Here is a 23,900-nt window from a genome sequence, read left to right as displayed (position 1 = left end):
AAGGAAAATTCTAGACTCCATGACTTCTACCCCTACATACTTCAGTAGGCATTTCTAGGATGGTATAAATTTGGGGGTTACCAAACTTTTCTTTAGTTTGAGACATTACAAAATAGAAATGTAAATCAAATTGTTTCCATTTTCAATCGTGCTATGAAGATGCCTAAATTTTAAGATTTATTTAAATCTTATAGAAGACAAAATATTGAAAATGTTCATAGGTCCTTTTCATTAAAATATGATTCTCCTTTTCTATTAAAATTGCTATCCAAATACAGGTTAAATTATGAAAAAATATACTAAAATGAAAATGTAAAATTAAATAAAAATTTATACTAAAAATTTAGTATAAATTTTAGTATAAAAACTAAAAAACATTAGTATTAAAAGGAAAGCAGATGGCAAACATTTTAAGTCATGTTTGCTGCACTGTTTTGCATCATGCTTGCTGCTTTATTACATTTGAATATTTCTGTTTAATAATTTAAGTTCATATTTGTTCTGAATATTGACACCAGAGATATAATCAGAACTATCACTGCCTAGATGTGCAAATCCTTCACCCAACAGTGAGTTGGGCAAACTTCAAATATTGTAAAATATTTTAAATTCCTGAGTATAATCTATAGGGCTTAATACAATTTATGTAAGTTGGCAGTAAACAGAATATCATTTCAACATGTGATCACTTCCACTGATACAAGTTAATATATCTGTCACCGTAAAATTTAAATAACATTAATGTCACTGATGATACAGCATTATAAAATGTTTATATATAAATTTAAAAAATTAAAATTTATGTAAATATTGATATAAATTTTCAGTTACTATATCAATATTTCAGCACACTAAATTAGCACTTCAGCTTTAAGAGCCATATTTTGAGTTATTCAAGTATATGTTATTCATAATTCTTTTTATATATACTTTATGATTCATTAAGAAATAAAAATTTATTGTAAATACAATTCTTTTAATCTTTCTTTATCTTTATACCGCTCCATGTATCTGTTATTAAGCCATACCTTCAAAGTAACCATCTCTTCTGGGCTGTACTTTCTTTGATGATTTTGGAACAGACACTTTATTTTCATTGTTTTTGAATAAGGATAGACGCACAGTGGAATCTAGACAAAATGAGCAGGAAGGGAGCAAAGTTCATCTTTGGTTAATGCCTTCTCTAAATGGCCACATATTTCTTATATGGTGGTATTAAAAAAAATAATATCCACTCTACAAAGCTCTATGAAATTGATGATGATGTTATATTAAGCTTCATAACATGGAAAGGTAGTCAACTATGTACATATTATTGGTTATCTGATTAAAAAGATAGCCAATACTTAAATAACAGAAATACTCTACTTTTCCATCTAAAGTATGGGGAGCTGGGATATAAAAGATGGAAGCAAGACAACTAACGGAATAAGAAACAGGTAGGAAAGGTTATTTCATTAATTTAACACCTAAAATAGTGGTTTCTCTTTTGCCCTAATGTATTTTCAGATAACAAAGATGTATAAATTTTCCCCTTATATTCAAAGCCAAGAATATTCAAGATCTATTATATTACAAAAAACAGATTGCGAATGTAGACTATACATGATATATTAAATTAAGAAACAAGATTTTTAACATTGTAAATACCAAATTACATATTTTAATTAAATGCTAAAGTAGAAAAAATAAATAGTATTTGCATAGCTGTTCTCCAGCATGAGCAACCTGACAATTTCTTTTTTTTTTTTTTTTAATTTATTTATTATTATTATACTTTAACTTGTAGGGTACATGTGCATAACGTGCAGGTTTGTTACATATGTATACTTGTGCCATGTTGCTGTGCTGCACCCATCAACTCGTCATTTACATCAGGTATAACTCCCAATGCAATCCCTCCCCCCTCCCCCCTCCCCATGATAGGCCCCGGTGTGTGATGTTCCCCTTCCTGAGTCCGAGTGATCTCATTGTTCAGTTCCCACCTATGAGTGAGAACATGCGGTGTTTGGTTTTCTGTTCTTGTGATAGTTTGCTAAGAATGATGGATTCCAGCTGCATCCAAGTCCCTACAAAGGACTCAAACTCATCCTTTTTTATGGCTGCATAGTATTCCATGGTGTATATGTGCCACATTTTCTTAATCCAATCTGTCACTGATGGACATTTGGGTTGATTCCAAGTCTTTGCTATTGTGAATAGTGCTGCAATAAACATACGTGTGCATGTGTCTTTATAGCAGCATAATTTATAATCCTTTGGGTATATACCCAGTAATGGGATGGCTGGGTCATATGGTACATCTAGTTCTAGATCCTTGAGGAATCGCCATACTGTTTTCCATAATGGTTGAACTAGTTTACAATCCCACCAACAGTGTAAAAGTGTTCCTATTTCTCCACATCCTCTCCAGCACCTGTTGTTTCCTGACTTTTTAATGATTGCCATTCTAACTGGTGTGAGATGGTATCTCATTGTGGTTTTGATTTGCATTTCTCTGATGGCCAGTGATGATGAGCATTTTTTCATGTGTCTGTTGGCTGTATGAATGTCTTCTTTTGAGAAATGTCTGTTCATGTCCTTTGCCCACTTTTTGATGGGGTTGTTTGTTTTTTTCTTGTAAATTTGTTTGAGTTCTTTGTAGGTTCTGGATATTAGCCCTTTGTCAGATGAGTAGATTGCAAAAATTTTCTCCCAGCTGAATTCTACCAGAGGTACAAAGAGGAGTTGGTACCATTCCTTCTGAAACTATTCCAATCAATAGAAAAAGAGGGAATCCTCCCTAACTCATTTTATGAGGCCAACATCATCCTGATACCAAAGCCTGGCAGAGACACAACAAAAAAAGAGAATTTTAGACCAATATCCCTGATGAACATCGATGCAAAAATCCTCAATAAAATACTGGCAAACCGGATTCAGCAACACATCAAAAAGCTTATCCACCATGATCAAGTGGGCTTCATCCCTGGGATGCAAGGCTGGTTCAACATTCGCAAATCAATAAACATAATCCAGCATATAAACAGAACCAAAGACAAGAACCACATGATTATCTCAATTGATGCAGAAAAGGCTTTTGACAAAATTCAACAGCCCTTCATGATAAAAACGCTCAATAAATTCGGTATTGATGGAACGTACCTCAAAATAATAAGAGCTATTTATGACAAACCCACAGACAATATCATACTGAATGGGCAAAAACTGGAAAAATTCCCTTTGAAAACTGGCACAAGACAGGGATGCCCTCTCTCACCACTCCTATTCAACATAGTGTTGGAAGTTCTGGCTAGGGCAATCAGGCAAGAGAAAGAAATCAAGGGTATTCAGTTAGGAAAAGAAGAAGTCAAATTGTCCCTGTTTGCAGATGACATGATTGTATATTTAGAAAACCCCATTGTCTCAGCCCAAAATCTCCTTAAGCTGATAAGCAACTTCAGCAAAGTCTCAGGATACAAAATTAATGTGCAAAAATCACAAGCATTCTTATACACCAGTAACAGACAAACAGAGAGCCAAATCAGGAATGAACTTCCATTCACAATTGCTTCAAAGAGAATCAAATACCTAGGAATCCAACTGACAAGGGATGTAAAGGACCTCTTCAAGGAGAACTACAAACCACTGCTCAGTGAAATAAAAGAGGACACAAACAAATGGAAGAACATACCATGCTCATGGATAGGAAGAATCAATATTGTGAAAATGGCCATACTGCCCAAGGTAATTTATAGATTCAATGCCATCCCCATCAAGCTACCAATGAGTTTCTTCACAGAATTGGAAAAAACTGCTTTAAAGTTCATATGGAACCAAAAAAGAGCCCGCATCTCCAAGACAATCCTAAGTCAAAAGAACAAAGCTGGAGGCATCACGCTACCTGACTTCAAACTATACTACAAGGCTACAGTAACCAAAACAGCATGGTACTGGTACCAAAACAGAGATATAGACCAATGGAACAGAACAGAGTCCTCAGAAATAATACCACACATCTACAGCCATTTGATCTTTGACAAACCTGAGAGAAACAAGAAATGGGGAAAGGATTCCCTATTTAATAAATGGTGCTGGGAAAATTGGCTAGCCATAAGTAGAAAGCTGAAACTGGATCCTTTCCTTACTCCTTATACGAAAATTAATTCAAGATGGATTAGAGACTTAAATGTTAGACCTAATACCATAAAAATCCTAGAGGAAAACCTAGGTAGTACCATTCAGGACATAGGCATGGGCAAAGATTTCATGTCTAAAACACCAAAAGCAACGGCAGCAAAAGCCAAAATTGACAAATGGGATCTCATTAAACTAAAGAGCTTCTGCACAGCAAAAGACACTACCATCAGAGTGAACAGGCAACCTACAGAATGGGAGAAAATTTTTGCAATCTACTCATCTGACAATTTCCATTAGTCTTCCAGTAATAATTTGTCTTTACTAAGTATGATTTACATTTTCACAATGATTGTATTTCTCAACATTAGGGAAAATGTCGGACAATGTTTAGGTACATTTCATAAGTATTAATATATGTAATCTCAGGTGTTATAGTTATTAAATGTTTCTTATTAATTCAATATGAACTATCAGTAAGAATAATAAAAATCTGTGTTTATATATTTCATAAAATAAGTATTATATATCGTCTAAGTCATTGACAAAAAAATGACATGTGAAAGAATCATTAGTCAATGAGGAAAGACGTTACCATGGGCTTACAAACTGTTTGGTATCTTATAACCATCTCTCTACTCTCTTGCTCTTCTTGCCTTTTTATTTGATGTATGTATTTTCTGACAACATCACAATTCAGCAGACCTGGGTTAGATCCCAGTTCCAACTTTTACCAGTTGTATGATTCTGGAAAAACTGTTCTCACTTTCTGTCTCTTCCTCTGTCCAACAGAAGTAATATTGTCTTTGAAGTAGTAGTAGTACTGTACAAATTAATGAGGTCATTTGTGTAAAACATCAAGTCCCATGCACACATTAGTGTAGGTTCTCAACAAATAACAGCTAATAGACATGATTACGACATAAACAATGAAATATTTCCAGTTTATATTCTTAGAAAAAAAATTACATTCTTCTTAAAATTTACTGCAATATATAAAAATACATAGAACCATAATTGGCTCCATTTAATTCAACACAGTGCACTGAACAGAAGCTGTGGATATTTTATAAGTTCTTTGGCATTTTCTCAGCCAAATAATAAAACAACCATACTTTCCTCATACTGTTATCAAGGTCAAATAATTTAATATGTATAAAATATTTAGAAAGGTTATCTAGCTCAATTTACTCAAAATAATTTTATACCCCAAGAGCAATAAAGAGTGCTACATTATCAATATCTTTTTGTTTTAAAACATTCTGATTGCCTCAGCATAAATGGATTTAATCTTGAATTAATTCAAATTGCAAAGGGATAATTATAAGAAATAAGAAACATAGTACTTTTAGATAGAAAAAAAAAAATCACTTGATTTTGATAGTCCCTGAAAATACCACTGGTAATAAGACAGTATTCTTATCTCAATAAAAAAATGAATAAATAACTAAAAACACAACCCAGTTAAAAAAAAAAAAAGGCAATTGTAAACATTATAGCCTGTGACACGTTTTTATTCATTATAAAGTCAGTTTTGTACACTTAAGTCTACCCCTCTGTGATAATCAACAGCAGATCTATGTTGCCTTTTAAACGTAATCTTTGTATCTCCCAGCAATGACTTGCCCAGTGTTGGGTAAATAGGTATTAAATTGATGTTCAAAACTGTTTCAAGAAACCCCTAGGTAAGTAACCATGTCCCTATTATGCATGTGTCTCTATACTTAACAGTTTATTATTTCATTAAAATAATATAATTTTAGTTAAGCATTAGAGTATCCATATTATTGAATTTCTTGTACAATACCTTTTAATTTCTATAATTCTAATTTATCTCAGTTTTATTTTAGTATTTTTCTTCTTACATACATATCTGGTTATTATTACTTATTTTTTGCAGGTGCCAAATATAGCAGTGCTGTAAAATAAGCTTGAATAACTAGCAATATTTCATCATCTTATAAGGAGTACTATTTACTAATTTAAACTTGCCCAAATATAAGCATATATTTACATGACTAAAATGCACACACATATTGTAAAATGTATATTAGTGACTTTTATCTAGTTTTTTTTGAGTCAATTGACATTCATTGAATATCTACCAGGTGCTAGGCATGGTGGTAGTAGGTCTGAGATGTCAAGGGTGTTACAGCCCTCAAGGATCTTAATATTCAGATTAATTTTATTATTAATTTTTTGTTGTTGAGAGCATAACACAGTAACATCTGATCAAAATTCTTGTAAAATCTTTCTGGAAATTAATGTGGTAAACAAAATAAATCTTGAATAAACTTCATTTTGGTGGAATTTTGTCTATACTATTCCCTGTTGGTCCCTCCCCCTTAACATTCTTTAGTTACATTTATTATCATTCTGTAACCTGATTGTTTTGCTATAGCCCATGAATTGCTTACTTGACATGAAAAACATTAGTCTTTTTTAATGCTAGCTTAATTCCTGGCAGAAAATCCATGTTACTTATTCGTCCTGTGTTCCTTAAACCTCTTACCAGCTACTCTCCACCAAAATCCCTATACTCAGACCCCATTCTCTCTGAGCACTCTGAGGAGTGCTCCACATCAAAACCAAACACCCACTCCTTTTCTGCATCCACCTCATCTCAGTCTTGCTACCAATTACACTCAGTATTGTGAGATTATTGATCCTGCATGTTTTCAATAAACCAGTAACTCTCACCTTACACAGGATCTTCTTCACTGCATGACTGAATTCTAAACTTCCCTGGATATCTGCTAAATTTCAACACAGATCACCAAATTCTGAAACTGCTTCTGTGCGTGAAGCAACAGCAAAAACAAACAAACAAACAAAAAGCCCAGAAACACAAGACCAGTCATTATTGGTTCAAGCTTATGCCAATCAAGAGTTTAAAAGCAGTTACTCACTAGGAAAAACAACCACCATAACCCAAACATAAACTGTATAAGTGATGACAGCTCCTCACAATTTTAGATTTTACCCTGTGGCTTCCAATCAATTCCTCCTCTTCCTTATCCAACCTCCTCCGGTTTTAATCAGATGGCCTCACTTATACCAATAGAAGTCATCAATACTAAGTCTCCCCTAGTAGCTGTCCATACCACATCTTTCCTCAGTTTCTTGCCTCTTCATTAATGAGCCTCCTCGTAAGTATTCTTCCCTCTCTCTGCAACTGATTCCATTACATTCTACTTTCTTAAATTAATTGACCCGCTGCTTTTTTGCTGTATTTTATTTTTCTTAAATTAAATAATCTTAAATAAATAAAATATTTTGACTCATATCCCTTAACTGATAAAAATATGTATAAAATACAAACAGAAAATATGAAGTGCTTGCTACTGAGTGCTCTAAGGTTTTCTGTGGCAGAAATTTGAACTAAAGCTACCATACTTCATGCAATTATGCTCCATTTCCTTGAGGATTACTAGGACATAATTTATTACATTAATTGTTCCTATTCTGACATAATTTATTACAATAATTATTCCTATTCTCTGACACCCCTCCTGCCATGCTCACCACCCCAATAGATCTAGTTAGTGTCACAGCAGTTTTATAGACGATGTTGCCCTCTAGTGGCTTAAAAATTTCAAGTTGGCAAGTTGTCTATGTAGGATATATATCTCCAAGTATATATAAAAATTACTAGTAAATCTTTAAGTGTTTAACCAAATTGAGACATTTAAAACATTGTTTTAGCTCATTAGTGAGTAAAAATTTTAAATTATGGTCATTATTTGAGACATATGCAAGTAAGTTAATGGTATATCACAGATCGATTTAATTATAAAACTGGAAAAAGTATTAAACATATTTTGTTCTATAAGAAGAAAACCTGAGGCACAGAATCTTAAATAATTTGTTCACAGATACAAAATGAAATAAGTGCTACATCATCAACTGAACAGAAGATAGACAAAATGTGATAATTAGAAAAAATCTCTCAGATTTTCTTTTTCAACCTTTTCACTATTAATCCTCCCTTTAATGTTTCTAATCTGTATATCTGTTGTGAACAAAGAATAGAATGAAAAAAAGTGAGGAGAATATAAAACTTATCAGTAAATTTTACATTTCAGCATTCATGTTTTAAACAAAATGTTTAGTTTCATTAATATATTGATTTAAAAAAGCAAAACAAAAGTGATACATAGAGATACAAAACCTTACACAGTAATAAGAGTGCAATTTGGATTATAATCATGTTATTAGAGTAATAATCTCCATAAATATTATACAATTGCCATTTAGGATTTTAACCTAACCCAAAATGTTAAGTTAAAGACGTGGTCATTAAGTTGGACGTCTGGTTATCCTCCTTCATTTGTTACCCTGCCATGCCCCCTTGTGACTGATAAAAAAAGGTTTAATTTTTGCCTGATAATTATCTCTAGTCATGGCCATTAAAACAATGATTTTTATGTACTAGCATATATTCCTTGCTGAATTCTTTGCTAAAACACTTGCTATGCTGCTTTATCAAAAATGTTCTCTCCCCCAACCCTCAATTAAAAGAGTTGGCAAGAAAGACCTGTATATTTTCCAAAGACAGAATCGTATGGCAAGTCTGACAAGCTAAGCTTTTCCTCTACTTTCACTACTGGAGGCTATTTATTGTAAAAGCTACAAATACTTTTAAAAGTGGGCCTAGCAAAATTCCTTGAATACAGCTATGTCATAATTATTTATTGAATATTGGCTGAATCAGTTCTTAAGCCACCTCTGATATTTGAACTTGCCCCAGGAGTTTCAGAAATTGTTATTATTCTCAAAATGTTGTTTAAAGAATGTTTCTGATACTGCTGAAGATGATCAAAGCAATAATAGAGTTTATCAAACTACCTGATTTACACTACTAGATTCAATATCGAGAGAACTGACAGCCTCAGTATCGTTAAGAGTTTGTAGTTACTATTTCACTGGGTAAACCACCACATAGCATTCAGTTCAGAGAAGCCTGATGAACTTAATAGGAGTTTACAAAATGAAAGTGTGGGAGGTACAAACAAATTAAAAAGCTCAGTGTTTGTATTTTCTTTAAAAACGCTTGAAATGTTAATGTTTTAAATCTGGAAAAATTACTACTCAATAAAAATAAGTTATCACAAAAAGGTAAAAGATTAAGATACGAATAATATAACAATAAGATACACAAGTTGAACACTTCTGAATACAAAAATAAATCACGAGTAATTTATCAATGGCTAGTAAGTGAAGTGATGCGCGAATAAATATCAGTTATTCCTTGAAAATCAAAAGCACTTTTGCAATATTTACTTGTTTTAAAATTTTATATTTATATCTGGGTCTTAGAATGTACTGAATTATAATTAAAATATAATTAATAGAAAAAGATAAAAATAGTTTTATGAAATACTTTTTCATATGATTCCGTAAGCTAGATCTATAGGAAAAGTATACATTTATTGCACTGCTCATGAGTAACAGGTCTTTTATGGAAACTTCTTACTAACAATAAGAACTTAAAAAAAAAACTGATGTACAAAAGAAATGCAAAACCAATACAAATAACCATGTTCTTATATTTAAATGAGTAAATATTTAGTTATAAATAAAAAGTTATATGCAATTATTTCAAATAGTTTTAATTAAACATATAAGATCCTGATATTTCTTCTCTGACTCCATGTATTAAGTAATTATACTAAAATAATTAGAGGTATTCAAAGAAAAACAAATGATTTAAAGAGTATTCATAAGTGGGATAGAATAAAATATGCTTTAAAACATTTCCCAAGTCCTACAAAATCATAAAATATATAAACTTTGCTTTTCCAAGATTCCAAGTTGTGAATGAAGTCTTTATAGCTAAAATCCACGGAACTGATAAATTTGTATAATTTATTGAATAATCAAGCAATGTAAAAGCACACAAAAGAATAAGGAGTGAAGCAGATACTCTTTATAGAGTCAGCGTTTCCCAAAATGAACCTGTTTTAAAACAACTTATAATTCTGAGTACACAATAGATAGAACAATCAATAGCAAAGTATATAAGAAAGAGGTGAAAAAAGTAAAAATAGTGTTTAAGAGTATAAGTCATTCAATGGTATAGCATAATTTTCTCTTAAGTTTATTTTTTTGGAGTAATTATCTTAGAGATAGTCATCTGTGAATTCATTACTTTCTTATTAAACATAATTTATAAAATATATTTTAAAGGAATTATTTTCTATTTTGCATACACAGTTATTATTCAAAGAGCACTAACTACTCACCTATTTTTTTCTTTAGTTTCTTTGATTTCATTTTCTGTGCCCTCTTCAACATTTGCTGAGCAGTAGAAATGTCCTTAAAGCCCCTATTAAAAGATTAAATATAATAAAGTAAAATAAATATCCGGATCATATTTAGATATGCATATACATATAGACATGCAGTATAGCATACTAAAATAAATGTGAATTCCCATTTAAGAAACTAAATTAATCAGATGGATAGTTTCTTAAAAACTGATGTAAGTATTCTTAAAATCTTGAAAAGTATCTGTCTTGGACATTTAGCAGTCTCTCAATTTTTTAATTTATTAGCGTCAAATTGACTACATACCATTCTTCTGAAATTCTTTTTTCTTTTTCAGATTTTAGCAAACTCTTTCTACTGGTCTTTGATTCAGGTGTCCAGGAAGAAGTTCTATTTTCTGATCTGGCAATAGAAAAAAACCACTTTTAACTGAATCAACGTAAGTACATCAGCACTTTTTAAAACTACAAGCTATTTATGTTGTCTCAAACTTGGAAACAAAATCTAAGTTAGCAAAAAACATTATCTTGAAAGGCAATAAAAGTCTGCCATTAATTTAAAATGTTTACATTTCAATTACTTGAAGCATATTTTAATCTCTTTGTCAAAAGTAATGCAGCACTGGAATTTTTAGTCTAATTATTATCTGTACCTATAGCAGATTAATTAATTAATACTAATATAGCAGTATTTAAAGATCCACTTGTTTACAATAATTACATTATTTCTCTGACATATACATTTTGTAGTTGCTTTAATGTACCTACTTCATTCATTTTGCTTACACTGAAAAATCTTCATGACCATGATGTTTTTAGTACTAAATGTTCCATTTTCTAAACAAGTACATTCACATCTAGTTTTATAATTGTACTACTTTTGTAAGATACGTAATACTGTTGTTATTCACAGATTGATTCTCTAAAACAGTAGTTCAGCTTACCTGCCACTAAATTGTGTGTGTTCTGAAGAAGACAAATTTTCTTTGTCATTACATAACCATGCTTGAGCTGGATTACTTGGTAAATTAAATGAAGTATCATCCCATTTTAAGTTTCCAGGAATCTTTTCATAAAAAAAAGTAAGTAAGTGTTAAGTAAATTTTAAAATCCTAGCACTTATTTTGTATTACTTTACGTGCATATTACCAAATAGCCTCCTAAGGGAAACTCATTATAAAATTAAAAGTTATAATAAAATGAAATTTATGGAATATATTATACATGTCCTTTGTTGTAGTGGTGGAAACTATGCTTTTTGGGATAGCTCTCATATAGAAAATGATTGATTGTAAAGATCTTAAAAAATCTCAGAAAACTAAAACTTCAAAGATTATCAAATAAATAACAGATATTACAGTCCATTGACCTCTGACTGAAAATCTTCAGCTGTTGCCCTCTTAATGCATATTTTTGTATTTTTAAAGTGCTGTCAACTAGTGATTTTAGTCTACTGCCAAATATGCAGCTGAAGCATATCATTTTTTTTTCTTTTGCTACTGTGAAATAAAGTGTTGAAAGAAATCCAAAATAAAGAAAAAAAGCAGCAAATGAAAGAAAAGCTACATGAAAAATTACATCTGGGGATGAGGAGGAAGTCAGAGGCTTCTAAAAGTAATTATGTTTTTCAAGTCAATAAATTGTATTATTAATCACTGCAACATAGCATAACCTTTAGAAACGAGCAAAGATCGAGGACTCAGAAGTTTCCATGACATGTTACCTTTGGCCAGTGCAGCTGGTTTGAAAGAAGCAGTGTTTGTGAAGGGAAGCGGGTGGAATCTGATGCTTGCCATTCTTCTTCTAAGGCAGCCTGCACAAATAATATAAAAATGTATGTAATTTAGCTTACATAACTTTTACAATGTTTCTTTTAAATTATCTTATAGACTACAAATGTTGACAAAGTATATCAGAATTTTTATTTATAGGAAATTTTCTATGTACTATTGTGAGATGATATTCATCTGTTTAATGAAAACATGCTAAAAATGGGATAAGACTTTTCATCTCTAAGTTTTGGATAAAGTGAAAACTTAATATTTGAATGCTCTAAAAAATGAGGTGCAGACTCTTCGGTGTACTTAACTGTTTATAACTATGACCCTGAGACAAATCTAGATGGATCTGAGTAAAGTCATTTTTTTAGCTCTTTACAGTACAGACATCACTATTGAAAATTTATAGTATTTTAATATGTTAGTATCAATTTTTCTATAAACAGTCTATAAACCAGCTTTTTCTTAATTTTTTTTAAAATTTCACAAAGTTTTTGAATAGAGTAAAAAAACATACTTTGTGGCAATGATTAAAACCATACAAGGAACATAGTCCCTGATTTTTATTCTCTAATTCAACTATTCAAATAACAAAAATAAAAATTTAAGCCCAAATTTGGAAATCCCTATTTTAAACTCCCTCTCTCTTTACCTTAAAACATTTTTCTTCATTTTATGGAATTTCCAAATTTATTATATCTTTCTACAATGGAACCTGCCAATTATATTAGCGTTGTATAATTTAGGATGTAATTATCTGATTTTTACTTGATTGAATATATAATATGGCTTAGAAGTAATTTCTGTGTTTCTGTATTTTATTTTTGGGAAAAAAATACTTAGAATACCAATTTTTTAAAAAGGTTCTAAAATAATCAAACATTTTATGATTTAAAACTAGAATAATTTATTCTGAGGGGATGTAAATGCAATTTTTCATTTACACAATTGCAGTGTGTCTTGACTGCCTTTTGAAAGACCATTGGAAAGGCAGGCCTAGAACATACTGACTATAGGAAGGTAGTGCAATGACAGAATTTCACTTAATAAAATTTAGTCTTAGGATACCTACTCAAACTCACACCATTTGAATGTTATGTAAATAGTGTGCCTCTACTCAGTTGCTAGACAGATCAACTGTTACATTTCTACAGTTATGTATGGTTTAATATATATTTGGTTGAAGAATTGCTATTTGTTGGTTTTATGAGAGGAATAAATTCAAGAGCTCTTTTGCATAACATGGTTACTATAGTTAATAACAATATAGTGTATTCTTGAAAATCATTAAGAGAATACATTTTAAGCATTCTCACCACAAAACAATGTTAACTATGTGAGGTAATGTACATGTTAATAAGTTCAATTTAGCCTTTCTACGATGTATACATATTTCAAAATGTCATGTTTTACACAATAAACATATACAATTTTTATTTGTCAATTAAAAAATTCAAATTTCAGTATTGGTAAATAATTCAATAACTGTAAAAAAAAATGCACTATTGGAAAAAGAGACAGAAAGAGGCAGAGAGAGACAAAGCTCTCTCACCACAGCCATGAGTATTCCTCCTTCTCATCCTCACAGAAAGAAAAGGGTTGAAAATGGCAGTCTAGAAACAATGGCTACAGTTCAGGGAGACTCTAAAATAAAAGGAAACACATATGCCTTGGTACTTTTGGAAAATTATAGAAAAAAAGATACGGCCATTTACTTCTAATATATTTAAGCCATGTATGTTGATTGTTTGTTAAATCAGGCTAGTAATTCAGTAAACTCCCACTGATTTATACAATCAAAATTCTCTCTTTAGCTCATCATGAATGACAAATAAATCTAATGACTGTTCTGTTAAAATAAGGGGGGGGGATGGAAATTTTTATTTGATGTAAAATTGTAAACATGATTCAGAACTTATTTTATTTTCAATGAAAAGGAAAATCCAGTCACAACTCAGGGAAGATCAAGGGCCACAATACATCAGCTATAATTGAATTAGCATTTTTATTCTGCTGAAAACTGCTAAATTGATGAGAAAATGTGAAGGAGACAATATTACAAAGGCAACGTGCCACCTGATGAGTCGTTACGGAAAAGGACCAGCATTATCAGGCAAGTTGCCTGACTTTTACACTGGTTTTATACAAACAGCCTTTTAAAAACTTTTATTTCCTTAAACACCTGCCAAACCATCTACTTTTTATATTCTCTAGAAGTCCAGCTGTTGTCTCTCTTCAGCAGGACAAGATCCCGCAAAGTACAGTAAACTTCTTTGCCACATCATAGAGATGCTGATAGAGTGCTCTTCCTTGGAAAGTCTATATAAAGTCTGGAGAAAATTGACATTTTCTAATTAATACCTAAAAGTACAGAAAACTTTGAAAATAGCTTTTTTTGGTTGAATAGAAAGTTTATAGAAACTTTTATAGAATTCCAGAACAATTATTTAACTACTATCTCTTAGAAATTTCTAGAAGCATAAAGAGAAGGTTTTATATAAAATGTTAAAGATGCTTTTGGTAATTATATAATCACAACCAAAAATACGTTACCAAGATAATGAATGTATATGTATTCAAGCTTATTAATATCAAATAGATTTGGCATTACCTAGTATGCTGAGGGAAATAAAAATCTCAAAATGTCAGGAAAAATTGGCTAAGAGTTATAAATATTTTTATGTATGTTAAATATTTTTAAATGTATGTTAATATGTGGTGCTTACCACTGCAAATTTATACAAATTTCAGTTGTTGCTTAATAAAGCCTTTTACTCACATAGACCAATGGAACAGAACAGAAACCTCAGAAATAATACCACCCATATACAACCATCTGATCTTCACCAAACCCTACAAAAACAAGCAATAGGAAAAAGATCTCCTGTTCAATAAATAGTGCCGAGAAAACTGGCTAGCCATATGCAGAAAACTGAAACTGGACAACTTCCTTACACCTTATACAAAAACTAACTCAAGCTGGATTAAAGACATAAATGTAAAACCTTGAATCACAAAAACCCTAGAAGAAAACCTAAGCAATACCATTCAGGACATAGGCAGAGGCAAAGACTTCATGATGAAAATGCCAAAAGCAACTGCAGCAAAAGCCAAAATTCACAAATGGGTTCTAATTAAAATAAAGAGCTTCTGCTCAGCAAAAGAAACTATCATCAGAGTGAACAGGCAACCTACAGAATGGCAGAAAACTTTTGCAAATTTCCCAATTGACAAAAGTCTAATATCTAGAAGTTACTAGGAACTTGAACAAATTTACAAGAAAAAAACAACCCCATCAAAAAAGCGAGCAAAGGACATAGAGACTTCTCAAAAGAAGACATTTACATGGCCAAAAAACATAGGAAAAAACGCTCAACATTACTGATCATTAGAGAAATGTAAATCAAAACCAAAATGAGATACTATCTCACACCAGTCAGAATGTCAATTATTAAAATGTCAAGAAACAATAGAGGCTGGTGAGGCTGTGGAGAAATAGGAACACTTTTACACTGTTGGCGGTAATATAATTTACTTCAACCATTCTGGAAGACAGTATGGAGATTCATCAACGATCTAGAACCAGAAATACCATTTGACCCAGCAATCTCATTACTCGGTATATACCCAAAAGAATATAAATCATTCTACTATTGATATACATGCACACATATGTTTACTGCAGGACTATTTACAATAGCAAAGTCATGGAACCAACCCAAATGCCCATTAATAATAGACTAGATAAAGAAAACGTGGTACATATACACCATGGAATACTACACAGCCACAAAAAGGAATTTGATCATGTCCTTTGCAGGGACATGGATGAAGCTGGAAGCCATCATCCTCAGCAAGCTAATACAGGAACAGAAAACCAAACACCGCATGGTCTCACTCATAACTGGGAGTTGAACAATGAGAACATATGGACACAGGGAGGGGAACAACACACACCAGGGCCTGTTGGCTGATGGGGAGGCAAGGAGAGGGATCTTTGAGGACACGTCAATAGGTGCAGTGAAACACCATGGGACACGTATACCTATGTAACAAATCTGCACATTCTGCACATGTATCCCAGAACTAAAAGTAAAATAAATAAATACATTAAAAAAAAAAAAACCCTTCTGTTCAGATATTCTTTAACTTACAACCGAGGATTTGGAAAGCTTTCTGGCTACTTGAGAATTATTATCAAATGTACTTATTACTTATATATTGAAAATGAAGTTGAACTTGGATAGATATGTAACTGGCAATGGAGGCAGCCTTCACCTGGAGACATCACTTCTGGTTTTGTATTTGTAGCCTTTCTGATACAGTAACCAGGTACACTCCTATGGAAAAGCACTATTGCCATTCTATTTGATTCCTTTAGAAACTAAATGACTGGCACTTAGAGTTCTCGTGACTCACTGGCTTGATAATTCCCATTTTGGGTAGGACAACTTGAATTCAATGACTAACAAGGTGAGAAGGTCCCAAAAGGTCTTACTTGTAAAAAGAAAATGATATACTTAAAAATGCAGCCAGCCTGGCCCCAGTAGCATTCAGTTTTTCATGGAAAAAAAAAAAAAAAAAAAAATATATATATATATATATATATATATTTATATATAGCAGCTATCTATCTCAGGGAACACTTATCTCCACTTCACTGCCTGAACCAAAGTTGCTGTCTCACGAGGACCTCAATTCACCCAAGTTCCCTTAAATTCTTGGGCCTGGTTCAGTGATGGTTTGGCTAAGCAGAAACCAAGCTGATTCTTGGACTGTTGGCAATGGCCTAACAGTTGGTTCTGCCACATGAAAAACTAAAGACACCATGACTTGAACCCTCAAATAAGAAAAACAAATCACAGCTGCCTATAGAACTGTCTGTGTTATTCATACAGATGCCCAAGGAAAGGGCCCATTCCCTAATGAGAATCACTGGAATCAAGTCATTGATTGGGTTTAACTTTATATCTAAGGTAGACCTACTTTTTATACCAGACTTGTGATTCCTGAAAAATTTGCTCATTTGTCTTATAGTGAAGGACGTCTCATCTTGTGGATTTTTGCCCCTTCCTGTTGGAAAATTGATTACACTACACCTTCAAATATTTGCCACTGTTAATATCTTTTAGGTTATCCATCAGCTGACTTCCGCCATACAAATGTGGCCTTTGAAATTAGTTGCCTAAGTTTTCGGTTTTCTGGACCATTTGATTGTGACAGTTATGACACAAGCCAATCAACAATGAACTGATAATCTACGCCTACCTCTATCACCTCCTTCTATCCACACAACTAGATAAAGCAATTTGATCAGTGAGCATAGCTCTCCCCCCAAAAAATATCATATTCTTGCAGCCACTTCTTAGGTAATGATTAGGAAAAATGCATAGAGGGTAATAGAGATCTATTTGGACAACTCAGGATTCTATCCTGACTATTCCTGGGTATGATGAGTATCTCTTTTCTCTAATAGCGAGTATAGGCCAGAACAATTAAACAACGTACAGCCTGGCCAAAAGAAGAGCAAGAGTATTCAAACTAATCTTAGTTATGGTTTATAAAAAGGCACTTGTTCCTTGTTCCTGAACTTTCAAGATGAAAGGTCTAAGTGTCAATAGAGAATGATTAGAAAAATGGTAAAGTTATAGCTATTGAAATATAACACCCTAATTTTGAGGAAGTAGCTGGATGACAAAAAACCAGAATCTTTGAAAGGAATACCTTAAATCCTGGGAAGCATAAAAGAGGGAGATTTTTATCTTTTGAACTGTCCCTACGACCTACTTCAAAAAAACAAAAAACAACAAACAAACAAACAAACAAAAAAACTTCTGCAGGACTGTCACAAACTGTTGCAAGCACCTTAAATTTAACTTACTAATGGACCTGCCGTCCCATTCCAGGGGGCTCTGAACACAATTTGATAGTAATTTACCTTAAGTTTACTAAGAAATCCATCAAGACAGCAGGACATGGCCCCAGATGTTGCACTTCCCTTGTGAAACAGATGTGGATATTTTCCCCATCCCCATCCTCAGTCATCCCATGGGGTGGACAAATGCCACTTAGAAGGTGTAGTGGTCATAACATAAGTGTTAAGTCAACAGCACTATAGCCCTAGAAAGCATTCAGGTCAGCTTCAACTCGCTGAACATGGTTATTCTGGATGGCAGAATTGTCCTATAATTCCTTCCTGAGGGACAAGAAGGAGTCCAGCTATAGTTAGATTACAGTCTCAAGGCTATTGGGAAGATCTATTAAAACATTAAGGAGAAAACACCTGGACTATTGATAGTAACCTTAATTGCATGAACCATGAGGCAAATCTAATTGATTTTTGTCCCAGCCCCTGTCAGATTATTCAGGGTGGCCACTGGAATGGTATACTTATTAGAAACTTTGTCATGTAAAAACAAGGGATGGATATTTTGGGGACACAATTCTCCATGGATCTCTAACAATTCTGCATGACTTTTGACCGATTTTATTACAGACTATTTTTCCAAAGATGTTCATAAAACTAACAGAATCGGAAGGCAGAGACTGTGTTTCCCTTTGGAATAGAGGGCAAAAATTTGTTTGCTGTCTGGTGTAATAAAGATAACTTTCTCTGGAGCATAGGATGGGCAGGGTTGCTAACAGCCTTTTAGAAGATATGGGATATCCTAGGCTCAAGACTACTAGAAAGACATTCTTCAGATTTCCTCCTTTGGAACTTAGGGGAAAAGGAGAATTGGTACATGAAGCTCTTGCTGCCTGCTGTCAGAGGTAGTAAGTGTTTTTGTCTCTTGAAGTTTCATTTCTTCTATCAGCATCCTGACTTGTTAGAGTTCGTGTAGGATAAAATCTCAGATCCCTCATAGTTCTTGGCACTTAATAAATTAGGATAAACTATACTTAACAAACATAAAATAAAATTACTCTTGGTTGTAAGTGTTCCTTGGTTAATCACATGTTAAATGAAATCACATTTCAGAGAGGCAACAAATCAACATAAGGAAACATTTCGTGGCCAACTGGTCTAGGCTTTTGGAACCTGGCTAATTTATCAAGATAATTTTATATTTACTTCTTTTATAAAAATTATAATTAACTGAAAATATTCTAATATATTTCTGATATTCCCTAAACTTAGAGCTATGGTTTTTTCTGTATATTTACCTATCCTGGCACTAAGCGTGGTGTCTGCCATATTGTAAGCATTGTTGGCACGAAAGAAAAAATAAGTTTGAAAAGATTTTATATAATTACATAAGGATATGTCTTAAAAATCCAGACCTAAAGGCAACTATTGTTTTCAACTAAATCAGTGAAAAAAGGGAAATCCTAGTCAGATAAGTTCTGTATACAGAAAAGTTTGAGCGAAGAAAAAGAAAAAACAATTTGATTACATCATCTGAAGTTTTAAGATGATTTTAAAATAAAGTGATGGCAATGGAAAAGGGGGCAAAGATAAGTCAAAGGAAGACAAAGCAACAGTACTTTCCTTACTGGTACTAGCTTTAATCACTAGCTCCCCTAAACAATAATCTCCGCATTGCAAACAAAATTATCCACTTAAAATATGAACAATATTTAGCTCCCTTTCTCGAAACCCAATAATAATATTCTATCACATTTGAAATAAAATCCAAAGTGCTTGACATCATATCCTAGGCCTAATGTGGACTGATCCCTGGCTACTTTTGTATTTCTTCTCTTCTCTCTTTTTCTCCTTTACTAATCAGCCTACCTATTGTAAATTTCTGTTCCTTTAATACACTGATTTCGTATTTCAAGCCTTACATACTTGCCTTACACTTAGCCCAAAACAGTGTACTGTTTTGTTTATATGAAACTTATTCCCTCACTTTATTTTCACATCTCTATTCAAGGGTTATACCTTATACTGGCCTTTCTTGATCAACCAATTAAACACTATGCTCCATACTTTAAACTTCCTTAATATTTACAGTAATTTTCAGTATCTTATTTTATACTATATATTTATATATGTACTTATTGTCTGTTACCTCAAATAAAATGTAAATTCTATGAAGTCAGGGATCTTATCTCTTTTCTTCACTGTGGTAAGAACAATGCCTAGAAGATTTAAAATGATTGTTGAGTACTGAAATACTCATTTATAAATATTTCAGTTCTGCAGTTGGAGACCATTATCCTAAGTGAACTAATGCAGGTCCACAAAACCAACCATGGCGTATTCTCACTTATAAGTTGGAGCTAAATAATGAGTACACATGGACACAAAGAAGGGAACAACAGACACTGGGGTCTACTTGAGGGTGGAGGACAGGACGAGGTGAGGATCGATAAACTAGTTGTCGGGTACCATACTTACTACCTGGATGATGAGATAATCTGTACTCCAAACCCCATGACACATGATTTACCTATATAAAAAAGCTGTACATTTACCCCTGAAACTAAAGTTAAAATTTTTTTAAAAGATATCAGTTCTGGCTCAATACAGGGACACATTTCTTGCTTCTTTAAGCTGACTAAAAAACAAAACATAAACAGCTGATAGAAAGATATCTATAAGTGATCCAGGTAATGCATTAAATTACAAAGGTTTGAAAATACCATACTTATTATGTTCAAGAAAATGGTGGACATAATAGAAAATTTCAACATACAAATGGAATTTATAAACAAGAATCAATTAGAAATTTTATAACTAAAAAATAGAATAACAAAATAAGAATTCAATAGATAGGCTAAAAACATCACGAGATAAAGTAGGGAGGATGATTAATGAACACAAAGTAGGTCGGTAGGAAGCATCCAACATAAAATATGATCACTCCATGACATTTGTCTGAGCAATGATTCTTAAAATATGAACCCAACAGCACAGAAAGACAACAAAAGCAAAAATAGAAAAATGGGGTTACATCAAATTAAAAAGATCCAGTGTAGCAAAGTAAACAATGAAGAAAATGAAGAGATAACCTACAGAATGGGGGAACATATTTGCAAATCATATATCTGATAAGAGGTTAATATCCAAAATATATAAGGAACTCAAACAACTCAATAACAAATGAACAAATCAAGCAACTGGAAATGAGCAAAGGACCTGAATAGACATTTCTCAAAAGAAGACATACAAATGGCTAATAGGTATATGAAAAAACACTTAACATCTTTAGCCATCAGGGAAATGCAGATTAAAACCACAATGAGATATCACCTCACACATGTTAAAATAGCTATATCAAAAAGATGAAAGATAACAGGTGTTGGTAAGGATATGGACAAAAGGAAACCCTCACACACTGTTAGTGGAAAAGTAAATTAGTATAAGCCATTATGAAAAGCATTATGGAGGCTCTTCAAAAAAATTAAAAATAGAACTGTCATACGACCCAGAAATTCCACTACTAGGTACACCAAAGGCAATAAAATCAGTATGTTGAAGAGATATTTGTATCGTTGTTTTCACTGTAGCATATTATCCCAATAACCAAAATATGGAATAAACCTGCATCTGTCATTGGACACATACACAATGGAGAATTATCTGTTCATAAAAAAGATGGGAACTGGTCATTTGCAACAACATGAATGAATGAAGAGGACATTATGTTAAGTGAGATAAGCCAGGCACAGAAAGAGAATACCTCATGGTTTCACTCACATGGGTAATCTAAAAAACTTGATATCATAGAAGTAGAGAGTAGAATGGTGATTACTAGGGTTTAAGGTGGTCAGTAGGGGTGGTGGTGGTGGTTGCAGGAGATCTTGGTCACAGGATACAAAATTTCATATAGATAGGAGGAATAAGTTCAAAAGATCTGTTATGCAACATGACGACTAAAGCTAACAATAGACTGTGTTCTTGAAAAATGTTAAGAGAGTGAATGAAAGTATTCTCACTATAAAAGTAATGTGTTAAGTAATGAATATGGCTAATTAGCTGGATTTACACATTTCACAAGGTATATATACTTCAAAACATCAAATAACAAATATTTGAAATAAATTTGGACAAGAGATTTCCAAAACTGATGAAAGATTCAAAAAGTTATATGATCTCACCAACTCCAAGCAGGGCAAATAAAGAAAATCATACCCAGCTTGAAAAACAAAAATAGAAAGTCAACCTCAAAAGTCACCTGGGGGATGGGATAGGAAGCCAATATCTTCAGAGAAGAAAAATTAAGACTTAATACTGACTTTTCAACAGGAACTATGGAAGCCACAAATGCTAACAAAATGGCATATTTAAAAATTGAAAACCTAGCTAGAATTCTATTCTTAGAGAAGATAAATATTTAGATAAATATTCCAAAATATTTTAAAAAGAAATAAATTTTCAAGCAATCAAAAACTGACCCCTACTAAAGAGTGTATTTCAGGCAAAAGAAAATGATCCTAGATGGAAACATGTTAATGCAGGAAAAAATGAAGTGCATGAAAAAATAAAACCCAATTAATTAACTAGTGAGTAAAGGGAAAAAATAGAAAAACAAAAATATTTGATAAATGCAAAAGAGGGTAATAAAAAGGAAAAAATCAACATAGAACAAATAGAAAACAAATGAAAATTGTATAAACCAAATTATATTCTAAATTAAAATAAATTAAAAGTCTAAATACTCTAATAAAAATAATGCCAGAATAAAATATAAAAATAAGCAAAACCTAACTATATGCAGTTATAAGATACATTTTAAATATAAAATCACAGTAAAGTTCAATGAGAATGGTTAGAAAGATACACACTATGAAAACAGTAGCCACAAAAAAAGCTGCAGTAGGTATAAAATATCAAAGGAAATGGCCCTTAAGCAATTAGTTAAAGAGGGAAACTGTTGTTCAAGAGGAAAATATTATTATAAGAGGGTCAATGATACAATGATTTAACTAGCCTCAAAATGTATATGCCCCAAAAACTCAGTCCCAAAGTATGAGGTCAAATTTGGCAGAAATAAAAGCCAATTTAGAGAAATCCATCAGCACAGTAAGAGATTTTAGCACTCTTCTCTTAATACCTCATAGACTGCCCCTCCTGCAAATCACTTAGGATACAGAAGATTTTTAAAAAAAAAAAGTTAAAGTAATGGAGATTTTTAGTAACAATATACTTACCTACAGAATACATACTTTTATGTTCACATGGAACATTTTCAAAAATATAGTATATGCTGAGACAAAATTTTAAACAACAAAGAACATCAATCCTATATCAAACTCTCCTAGAAAACAGAAACAGAAGAAACACTTCCCAGGGAAATGTATAAGGCCAACATAATATGATACTAAAACCCAAAGAGGGAGCTGTATAAGAAACAAAATTTATACAGTCAATTTCTTTTTGAATAACATGAGAAAATGCTAAACAAAATAATAGCAAATATAAGCTAGTAATAGGTAGAAAAAGATAATGCATTAGTCAGTTTAGACTAAGATTACAAGGTTTAATGTTTGAAAGTCAATGTGAGATGCATTAAAAAGTTTTTGATGGCCGGGCGCGGTGGCTCAAGCCTGTAATCCCAGCACTTTGGGAGGCCGAGGAGGGCGGATCACAAGGTCAGGAGATCGAGACCACGGTGAAACCCCGTCTCTACTAAAAATACAAAAAATTAGCCGGGCGCGGTTGTGGGCGCCTGTAGTCCCAGCTACTCGGGAGGCTGAGGCAGGAGAATGGCGTGAACCCGGGAGGCGGAGCTTGCAGTGAGCCGAGATCGCGCCACTGCACTCCAGCTTGGGCGACAGAGCGAGACTC

General features: G+C 32.6%; 1 protein-coding gene across 6 annotated transcripts in view; it reads right to left on the bottom strand.

The window, feature by feature from the left end:
- LRRIQ1 (leucine rich repeats and IQ motif containing 1) overlaps nt 1–23,900 on the bottom strand; it is a 232,753-nt gene that overhangs the window by 96,667 nt on the left and 112,186 nt on the right. For 5 of the 6 annotated variants that reach the window (XM_015431285.4, XM_015431286.4, XM_015431287.4 and 2 more), the window contains 5 exons: nt 12,109–12,198; nt 11,330–11,451; nt 10,693–10,788; nt 10,362–10,444; nt 1,029–1,130 (listed from right to left, as the gene is read on the bottom strand). In XM_015431285.4, the coding sequence (XP_015286771.3) occupies nt 1,029–1,130; nt 10,362–10,444; nt 10,693–10,788; nt 11,330–11,451; nt 12,109–12,198 (493 nt within the window). The remainder of the gene's footprint in view (nt 1–1,028; nt 1,131–10,361; nt 10,445–10,692; nt 10,789–11,329; nt 11,452–12,108; nt 12,199–23,900) is intronic. The other variant, XM_074005920.1, reaches the window with a different exon arrangement.

The sequence above is a fragment of the Macaca fascicularis genome, chromosome 11 (assembly GCF_037993035.2).
Source record: "Macaca fascicularis isolate 582-1 chromosome 11, T2T-MFA8v1.1".
Classification (NCBI taxonomy): Eukaryota; Metazoa; Chordata; class Mammalia; order Primates; family Cercopithecidae; genus Macaca; species Macaca fascicularis.
This window is presented reverse-complemented; position numbering and strand designations above follow the sequence as displayed.